The sequence below is a fragment of the Sinocyclocheilus rhinocerous genome, unplaced genomic scaffold (genome assembly GCF_001515625.1).
Source record: "Sinocyclocheilus rhinocerous isolate Xijiao unplaced genomic scaffold, SAMN03320098_v1.1 scaffold3004, whole genome shotgun sequence".
In the NCBI taxonomy this organism is placed as follows: domain Eukaryota; kingdom Metazoa; phylum Chordata; class Actinopteri; order Cypriniformes; family Cyprinidae; genus Sinocyclocheilus; species Sinocyclocheilus rhinocerous.
Window position 1 is genome coordinate 264,110 of NW_015645532.1, and position 10,648 is coordinate 274,757.

A 10,648-nucleotide genomic window follows, 5' to 3' on the forward strand; every position below is an offset into this window, starting at 1 on the left:
TTTTTTTTGCTAACTTTCCCTGTATTATTAGGTCTCTAGAAAACTATCTGCCTGTCCCTCTTATCTGACACTCTCACTCTTTCAGCGGTCATGGTAACCCTTGTGCTGGAAAAAACGAGATTCCCCAAGCCCTACCTATACCCTACCCTCTGGCAACAGCAAATACACTCTCACGAGAGCTTCTCCAGTGCATGAGAATGGAGCCTAATGAGCTTATGAGTTGAATCAGGTGTGTTACATTAGGGAGATATCCAAAATATGCAGTACTAGACAGCCACTATGAATAGTGCTGGAAACATATTACACACACATGTGTGTTTGTGTGACACAATTTGTAATATCTATTTGTAATAATACACTCTTAAAAATAAAAGTTCTTTATTGTCATCAATAGTTCCATTAAGAATCTTTAACATCTGTGGAACCTTTCCAGTCAACAGAAGGTTCTATTTTAGTGGAAAAAGGTTCTTTATATTATTCAAATGTTTCTCACTGTTAGAAAAAAAAGTTATTTCCAAATTTTCTTTGGGGAACCAAAAATGGTTCTTCTATGGCTTTGAGTGTATAAAAGTGTATGTATTAAACCAAAGGTTGTAATAATTTTCCTTCTGCTTTCCCATTGCTTTCTTTTACCAACAAACGTATACTTTTTATTTCTTATTAAATACTTAAATTCAAACTATACACCATTAACAATACTCATTCCAGGAATATACATCCAGCTTTTTTTGTACAATACATCTACAAGAAACAACATCATAATCATGACCCATCGTCTCATGCAGCAGCATGATCACAAATAAAAGCATCTTTAAGAGAACTGACATTTGGTGGCATAAAGACTCTTAATGTATTTGAACCCTTTGCCTTCTTTTGGAGAGTGAACTCTGAAAATAATGTTCCTTGTTTTTTTTTTTTCTTTAACTGCAGGCTTTTTGTCTACAACGTATAAATATTTTTATGTATCACAGATGCAGAAAGGCACAATGGTTTTAAGCTGTAGTAAGTAAATATTGCAAATATTGTGGCAGAATGTTTTTATTATAGCTTCAAAGAGCAGGTGCACTGGAAGTGGTCTACTGAAATGTTATTTAGAACAATTTTATTTTACGTTACATGATTTATTGCTACTTTAAAAATTACACAAAAAAGAAACTCTGACAACACTGCCGACATTAAGCATGGTTTATGTCCTTTTAATAAACTGTACTTCTGTCTGTCATCTAATACATTGAACATTGAATATTTAAGCACTTTCTGTTTCTGTTGAAACTTTTGTTTGGCATTTTTTAGCAAGGTGTGGAATCTGTGGACAATGATACTGCGATGCGGTACTTGCGTTCTCAACAATGCACCACGGCATGAATATATTATTATGCAAATTACTATTTGTTTTAATGTTAACAGCTTATATTCATTTTTTTTTTTGCTGAATTTTGCTGAATCTGCTGAGCTTTCTGTGGAGATCTGTGGGCCTAGTGATAGTAGCCAGCCAAGTTTATATATTAGAAAGGCATGATGAAAAGGTGAAATTTGAAAAGGTGGAGATAATAGGTAGAGCAGTACGGTGAATGGAATTGGAGAATAGAGATGGACCAAGTACTGAACCCTGTGGGATTCCAGTATTGAAAGTAGTGTTGGGCTGTAAACAATGTAATATCGAGAACCCATCAAATTTATGTTGATAACTGTGATAAGCTGTGGACATTTTTACTCATTATGAATTAATGTAACAGCTGATCAAACAACATAAATTAAGGCAACAGCAGCTTGTCAGTGCATGTCACTAATAAGTCTGCATGCTCTAAGCGTCTCTGTGTGAATGAGTGCCATAGTTTGTTCTGCTACACAAACTCAAACACACATGACACTTACAGTGTTTTCAGTGTCTGAATTTATTTATTATTAATTTATTTCATTAGACATCATGTTTCATGATAAATTTGTACTTAATCATAAAACACTGAATTCAGAAAAAATTTTAATGGAAATACATTATCTACATTTTCTTCCTCATTAACGGATAATGAATATTGTATAATATGAACAAAAAAAAATATCGTGATAATATTTTTGGCCAAATTGCCCAGCCCAAATTGAAAGTTTGGGTTAGCCTATAATATTTTATCAAAGTGAAAAATAAGGAATAAGTGAAGGAACGGATATGCAAGAAATCAACAGCTGGTGGTTAACAACGTTTACTGCAGCAGAGAGACGCAGTGTGTCCATGGGCCATTGTGTTTGATCAATGTGCATGGTTTGGTCTAGTAGTAGTTAAATCTCTGAGCTGGTAAAAGAAAGGTTTGCAGGTTCAAACTCCTCTAGGATGATCCAGTAGCATTGCACCATTGAGCAAGTCACTTAACCTGCAGGTTGCTCCAGGGGGACGGCTCCTGAATTAACAGTTTTATTCAGTGTCACTATAGAGTAAAGCATCCGTTAAATTACTAATTAGGTAAATCATTTGTTAATTAATTCATGTCCAGTGCAAGATGCTTTTGCTGACGTAAGTACTTCACTCATAGCAAGTGCTGGTAACTAAACCTGATAGGGATCAACTTAATATATTAGACAGTATTATTTTAAACAGTGGTCTAATATATAAATATTGATATTAGGCTACTGTTGAACATTTTCAATTAAAAAAAATAAAAGACAAAAAAATAAAACAGCTTGATAATACTGGAAAAACAACAACAACTACATTTATGTAGAACTTCAAAACAATTAACTGTTATACACCAACTTTTCAATTAGACAATTTAAAGACATGTTATTTTTATTTCCAAAAGGAGCTGTGGCTGTTGTAATATGAAACTCATTTTCTTTAATTAAATTAATCTTTTACTTTGAAAATGGAGGATGAAACATTTTTAAACCTTTAAGACATTTGTAAAATGGAATGATAGATTAAGACAAAAGCAAATACAGTAGAAAGTAATTTCAAGTAATAATATTGAAAGTATATGTTTTGCTTCTTAATGGTGTGGATAATTATACTTCTGCAAGTGAGCACATAATGGCAGTGATTCACATACAGTAGCTTATTTAAGAAGTCGCTTGATGCTCATATGCTTTTCTGAGGCTGGTGCTCTTTTACATCTTCCTATCATCACAAAACTTGCTCCGGGTTGTGTTTAAAATGGACTTTAACCCACTCGTCTGCTCTGTTGACACATGGATGTTGTAGTCGCCATAATTTGCATCCCCTTACGATGCTGCAGCATGCGAAGTGGTTTCCCAAGCATAGGGTCTGTTGCCATGGCAAAATATTGAAATATTCAGAACTGTTCAGCCGTTACCTGACATTCATATAGTTATGAAAGATATTATTTGTTCAGGGACTGAACATGTGTATTGCCTGTTTTGTCTTTATTATTATTTAGTCATTTATTGATATTATTTTAATAAATTAAAACCATGGTGTGCTTTCTTGTTTGATACATTTTGCATATTATTTTTCCCTTTTGTGTTGAGTTCAAGATCTTTGGTATCTGCTCTGATCAGAACATGAGTGGAGAGCGGAGCTGCATGATTTTGCCTTGAGCAAGGAGTGTTTTTATCTTTTTATTTTTAAGACTCTCACTCCAAACTCACTTCAAAAGCACTCCATCACAATAACATTCAAATACCCCAAGTGTCTGCATTAATTCACCATTTGTTAAAATTTGTAAATGCACTATTAGTAGTCGTGCAAATAGCAAGAGCAGGAACGGCTAAGGATTTCCAATTTTAAAAAGATAAAAAAGAAGTTCATTTCACATTTGCACCAGAGGAACATTTTCATAGTTCCTATAACTGTTGGTGGAAGTACGCGCTTTTTGACGTGTTCGCACCGCAGGAATGATTTTAGTTCTGTCATGACAACTCTCGGAGGGATTGGCATGGTAATGTACATGACAATGTTAATGTATTTGGTCTTGGCGGAATAGATCGATGTCACCAGGTCAGATTGAGCTAGACCTATCAGACTGCGCCATCTAGAGTTTCATGACAGAACTCTGTATTTATAGGAACACTTTTTGGTGGGACTAAATTAGCTCCTTCAGAATAGGGTCTAACCCAGCACAACAGGAACTACCAGTGACATAAGTGTATGACTGGCTGAATGCATGACATGTTAAAACACTGGTTCCCACTGTTTTTAAAAAAGCCGCGTAAACGCACAGTTTACATACTCCATGAACTAACTCCACAAACATGGAAAACAGCGACAGATGGACCAACGCTGAAGTCCAGGCACTTCTTCATCCTCCATCTTCCAGTTGTTGAATGCCGTGCTTAAATGAAAGCGATGTGAATGCAACTTGGAAAATGTACCTTGGGGACAGATTTAGTTTTCATGGACCTCCCTGATGGCTAGTTTCTATATCTGAGTTCCTATAACTACTCAGTGCAAAAGTCCCTGTAATATCAAAAGAGGCACTATACATCACTATATTGTTTCAGATGTATAGTCTATTCAGAATTTCAGACAATTATACAATCATAATACATTCCTATCGTTTCTATATGTTGCTCTAAATATGGCTGCTGTGCTCGATGGGAGGGTTTAGACCTGTTTGCACCAAGACGAATGTCTGGTGTGAAAATCATGGTTATGTTCACACTGCAAGCAAATGTGGCCCAAATCCAATTTTTTTACTCAAATGTGACTTGGATCTGTTTTTGTCATGACAGTGTGAACAGCACAAACCGCATGGAATCTGATCTTTTCAATTCCGATTCGTGCCACTTCCATATGTGTTACTAAATCCGATACAGGTCAGATGTTTTGCAATGCGACCGCAGTCTGAACAGTCATGTCAGAATTCATGCGACTTTTACATCACTCTACATCAACATTTGTCATGATTCAGCGCTCATGGGAGGCACTTCAAAGATTTTACATACCCAAAGTTATCAAGACAGTAGCAAAACGTAGTCAGTGGAAGTGTGATGTGTCAGAACTCATAAGTATTACAGTGACAACTCTATATACAAGCAAAACATAAGGGCTCGTATCATAAAAGTTTCAAAACTCTCTTTTGTCACATCCTTGTCTTTATTTTTCATATCGCCTGCGCTTAATTTCGTTGGCTTTTGCAGCAGATCACACTATAAATAAATGCATAATCGGTTTATGTCCTCCGTGTTTACTTGCGCATGACGGTACACTGCTCAAGTGTTGCCAAGTCCACAGTTTTCCCGCGAATTGGGCTACTTTTTCACTGTTGCCGTGGTTTGTTTTTCAACTTCGTGCATAGAAGTGTCCCTACTAATGCGATATTTATCCCCGAAACTTGATTAGACTAGTTTTGAGAAGCAATTGGGCAGATTTTCTTCGGAAAACCTGGCAACCCTGCTCGTATCACACTTTTTTTTTTGTTATATTCTCTTTTCAATTGCACGGTAAATAACTGGCCAACCAATAAGAGTCACGCTTTTGGTCATGTGCCAGTTTCAGGTTTTCACTCCCACAACTTTGCAGGGCACTCTCAGAAAAAAGGTACAAAAGCTGTCACTGGGCCGGTAACTTTTCAAAAAGTACTAATATGTATCATTTAAGCACTAATATGTACCTTAAGGTGCTTAAATATGTACCCTTTAGGGTGTACCTTTTTTCTGGAAGTGTGTGTACATGGCCAGTAAGTGGTTTGCAACAGAGAATGGACACATTGAACATAATTGATGTGTAAATGTTAGTGGATGTCAGAAGAAAAGAGTTTGCCTAGGGCATTAGTTCATCATGTGGGCATCGAGCAACTCTGCGCAGTAGAGGAGCACGAAAGGTTTGGGCTGAAAGCACAGGAGACAAACAAGGGTCAAGAGGACGGAAGAATGATATGAATACCTTTAAAACATCTCTCTTCTTAACCACTGCATTAATGACTGAGAGAGTAACGGGTTGTCTCACGCAGTAACTACCAGCCGAGGTCAGCGCATTGCCTTGGGTGAGCACCCGTACTGCAGAAGCGGTTGTGAGATGTGAGAAGAAAAAAAATAGTTCATCGAAGGTTTGGCAACAAGGACAGTCAGACGAGAATTTCCGAGAGAAAAAGCTGAAATGTCAGAGCGACAGCACTCTAAATAGACTGAGAATGAGGTAAAGAGAGAAGATAATGACTGCTCTCTGTCTACAGTTTCTTGTCATTTTGCTCCCAGCTAGAGTCAGAAAATGTAGCAATGTTGTTGTTTTTTTCCCTCTCATTTTCTCACTCTGCAACAGTCTACTCTTTAGAGATGCATGACTCATATACCAATGCTTTTTATCCGTTTTAAAAGAGATCACAGGTTTGCGCCTAAGCAAACAATTTAAACACTTCTTAGTGGTGTAAAGCGCCCACTTGTGGTCGCACATGAAATTGAATATTATAGGTGTACCGTAGTGATTCAGAAAAACACGGTTTGGAAAATGGATTCATGGTGTACTCGCTTATTATATAAATTTTGTTAATTTTGAACACAAAAAAAGTTACGTACTGCAGCTTTAAGAATATAATATTGCTCTGTTTTCAAAATGAGAATATAAAAAAAACATTGTACTTTAAAATATTTGGAAGTGTTTTTTCCTTTTACTCAAATATAATACATACTGTACTAAAATACAGAACGAATTGTTTTCGCTAACTTCAAAACAAGAATAAGATGTAGCTTGCAAATTATATTTTAATGCAACGTTATGATGAAAATCTCTTTATAAAGTCAGCTTGAATTAATGATAACACAAAAAGAATAATTAAACATTCTGTTTTAGAACACCTGAGTACTGTAACCCTTTGATTCCGTTGGCCTTCCTGCTTCTACAGCCAACCATTGGAGGAGAATTTGACTTGAAGCTGCTCTAAATCTGCCTTTGATAAAGGCTGCAGCGGGGACCGGCACACACCGCCGTGATATCCAAACCACTCCATTGCTTGTTTCAAAGCGGGAACGCCATACTGCCGCGTTACCTATAAAAAAGTGGGGGAGGGACACTGCAATTTAATGCATAGAGTCGAAATCAATCATAGATTCTCTTTTACACAAGGTCAAAGCCATCGTTTAGAGTCTGTTCACCCTGATCAAACCTTTTAGGATCAGCCAGTTATGTTTATCTTTTGTTCAAAAGCTTATTTACACCATATTGTAAATCTTTCTCATGGCCTTTGAAGCAAAGCTCATGTTCGGCAGCTCTTGGGGGAAGGGTTGCTTCCAATGTTTATCATGCCTATATAGCAGCAAATGTATCTGTGGTATTAATGTGTGGCGTTGCCATGGTGATGTGATGCTCACTGCTGTGTTGGGTTCGATGAGGCGATATTGGAGCTCTCTGGCCTCATCCCAGCGTCCTGAAACACACAGCTGCGCTAGATCACACACCTGCTGACCCAGGACATTTGCGAGAGCACACACGCCTCCCACGGCCCCTATAACAAAGAGTATAATCGGCTCTTAAAGGAATAGTTCACCCGAAAATTTGGCTGAAAATGTATTCACCCTCAGGCCATCCAAGATGTAGAGTTTGTTTCTTCATCAGGTTTGGAGAAATGTAGCATTGCATCACTTGCTCAGCAATGGATGCTCTGCAGTGAATGGGTGCCGTCAGAACGAGAGTCCAAACAGCTGATAAAAACATCACAATAATCCACACCACTCCAGTCCATCAGTTAATGTCTTGTGAAGTAAAACGCTGCATGTTTGTAAGAAAGAAATCTATTATTAAGACGTTTTTAACTTTAACCCTTTGCTGCACAAGCTATGAAAACCCCTTCTAATGCACAACATGGGTCTAAAATGACCCGTATGTTATTTCATACTTCGCTGGGCATTTTTTTTGTTTTATCTTTTGAAATCTGTTTATTTTAGCATTTAATATTTCTCTGATCTATAAATATCTTTTTGCAATGACCACAAACGTTTCCCTAGGTTTTGTGTTACTACATCAAGTTTACACACATGGGTCAAAAATTACCCATCTATGCAAGCATTAAACAAAACTAAAGAATAAAGACATTTTGTTAAAATAATTATTATAGCAGTTATTTAGACCAACATATTTAACACTTTAAATATGTTTAGTTGCCACTTTGTCACACATAACATACACACATATCACTGATAACCGATAACATTGAAATTGAACTGTCTGTAGTGCATGTGACCGAATAGATGAAAATAAAACTAACAAAATAAAATCAAGCCATCTCAAATTGCCATCTCAGTGCTTACATGCCTCACAAATGACAACTACAGGTTTGTGCTCCTTGCACACAGGCCTGACACAGAACACCAGCTGATGACTTCTAGTAACCATTGATTAGCTAGTTCAGGTGTGTTTGATTAGGGTTGGAGCTGAACTCTGCAGGACGGTGCAAAGAAACACTCATCCATAACTGAAATAACATAGGAAATGAATACGGGTCATTCTAGACCCATGTTGTGCATTAGAAGAGTAGTGACACAAAAATGTCAACATTTTATTAAAAAAGAAATAAAAAATAAAAATAAGGATTTGTGATGACCAAAAACAAGTTAATTTGCGGAATTCCTGGAATTCTGAATGATGAAATTAATTTCTTGCAAAGATATAGAAAAAATAAACTCAGTCGGGTCACTTTAGACCCATGATGTGCATCAAAGGGTTAAACTGTCCATAATCCATAATATTGTTTCCTCCAGTGAAAAAGCCCATCTCCTGTTGTCTCACACTAAAATCCACCGACATATTTGTTTAGAGCTGTTTTGGACTGTTTTCACTTGTAAATGGTGTTTGATTTGTGCATATTTCTCTCCTGATTCAGACTAGACCACTTTTTCAATGAAGAAGGCACTATTTCAGTTGGAAGCAATGGTTTGAAGTCAAAAGCTGCATGTTTGTAAGAAACAAATCCATCATTAAGACTTTTTGTCAAAATTCTAATCCATAATCCATAATTACGACAGCGTTTTAGTGCCACGTTACAAAATAAAAAATTGTAAGATTAAAGTCAGAATATTTTGAGAAAAAAGTAAAAATTACGGGAATAAAGTCCTAGCAATACAAGAATAAAGCCGAAATATTTTGAGAAAAAAAGTTAAAATTACGGGAATAAAGTCCTAGCAATACAAGAATAAAGTTGGAATATTTTGAGAAAAAAAGTTAAAATTACAGGAATAAAGTCCTAGCAATACAAGAATTAAGTCGGAATATTTTGAGAAAAAAAGTTAAAATTACAGGAATAAAGTCCTAGCAATACAAGAATAATGCCGAAATATTTTGAGAAAAAAGTTAAAATTACAGGAATAAAGTCCTAGCAATACAAGAATAAACTGTCTGTAGTGCATGTGACCGAATAGATGAAAATAAAACTAACAAAATAAAATCAAGCCATCTCAAATTGCCATCTCAGTGCTTACATGCCTCACAAATGACAACTACAGGTTTGTGCTCCTTGCACACAGGCCTGACACAGAACACCAGCTGATGACTTCTAGTAACCATTGATTAGCTAGTTCAGGTGTGTTTGATTAGGGTTGGAGCTGAACTCTGCAGGACGGTGCAAAGAAACACTCATCCATAACTGAAATAACATAGGAAATGAATACGGGTCATTCTAGACCCATGTTGTGCATTAGAAGAGTAGTGACACAAAAATGTCAACATTTTATTAAAAAAGAAATAAAAAATAAAAATAAGGATTTGTGATGACCAAAAACAAGTTAATTTGCGGAATTCCTGGAATTCTGAATGATGAAATTAATTTCTTGCAAAGATATAGAAAAAATAAACTCAGTCGGGTCACTTTAGACCCATGATGTGCATCAAAGGGTTAAACTGTCCATAATCCATAATATTGTTTCCTCCAGTGAAAAAGCCCATCTCCTGTTGTCTCACACTAAAATCCACCGACATATTTGTTTAGAGCTGTTTTGGACTGTTTTCACTTGTAAATGGTGTTTGATTTGTGCATATTTCTCTCCTGATTCAGACTAGACCACTTTTTCAATGAAGAAGGCACTATTTCAGTTGGAAGCAATGGTTTGAAGTCAAAAGCTGCATGTTTGTAAGAAACAAATCCATCATTAAGACTTTTTGTCAAAATTCTAATCCATAATCCATAATTACGACAGCGTTTTAGTGCCACGTTACAAAATAAAAAATTGTAAGATTAAAGTCAGAATATTTTGAGAAAAAAGTAAAAATTACGGGATTTGAGAAAAAAAGTTACAATTACATGAATAAAGTCTTAGCAATACAAGAATAAAGTCGGAATATTTTGAGAAAAAAGTTTAAATTTCAGGAATAAAGTCCTAGCAATACAAGAATTAAGTCTGAATATTTTGAGAAAAAAGTTTAAATTTCAGGAATAAAGTCCTAGCAACACAAGAATAAAGTCGGAATATTTTGAGAAAAAAAGTTAAACAAAAGCTGCATGTTTGTAAGAAACAAATCCATCATTAAGACTTTTTGTCAAAATTCTAATCCATAATCCATAATTACGACAGCGTTTTAGTGCCACGTTACAAAATAAAAAATTGTAAGATTAAAGTCAGAATATTTTGAGAAAAAAGTAAAAATTACGGGAATAAAGTCCTAGCAATACAAGAATAAAGCCGAAATATTTTGAGAAAAAAAGTTAAAATTACGGGAATAAAGTCCTAGCAATACAAGAATAAAGTCGGAATATTTTGAGAAAAAAAGTTAAAA

General features: G+C 35.8%; 1 protein-coding gene and 1 long non-coding RNA gene across 2 annotated transcripts in view; one reads left to right on the forward strand and one right to left on the reverse strand.

The window, feature by feature from the left end:
• Positions 1 to 6,612: 6,612 nt before the first annotated feature.
• The window catches only part of hoga1 (4-hydroxy-2-oxoglutarate aldolase 1), a 9,299-nt gene continuing 5,263 nt past the window's right edge, over positions 6,613 to 10,648 (reverse strand). The window contains exons 7-8 of the mRNA XM_016509696.1: positions 7,255 to 7,388; positions 6,613 to 6,932 (exon numbers count right to left, since the gene is read on the reverse strand). Coding sequence (XP_016365182.1) covers positions 6,783 to 6,932; positions 7,255 to 7,388 — 284 coding nt within the window. The 3' untranslated portion in view covers positions 6,613 to 6,782. The remainder of the gene's footprint in view (positions 6,933 to 7,254; positions 7,389 to 10,648) is intronic.
• Positions 10,198 to 10,641, forward strand: LOC107706115 (uncharacterized). Its single transcript, XR_001636134.1, has 2 exons — positions 10,198 to 10,228; positions 10,570 to 10,641. It is a non-coding gene; the product is annotated as an uncharacterized LOC107706115 (long non-coding RNA).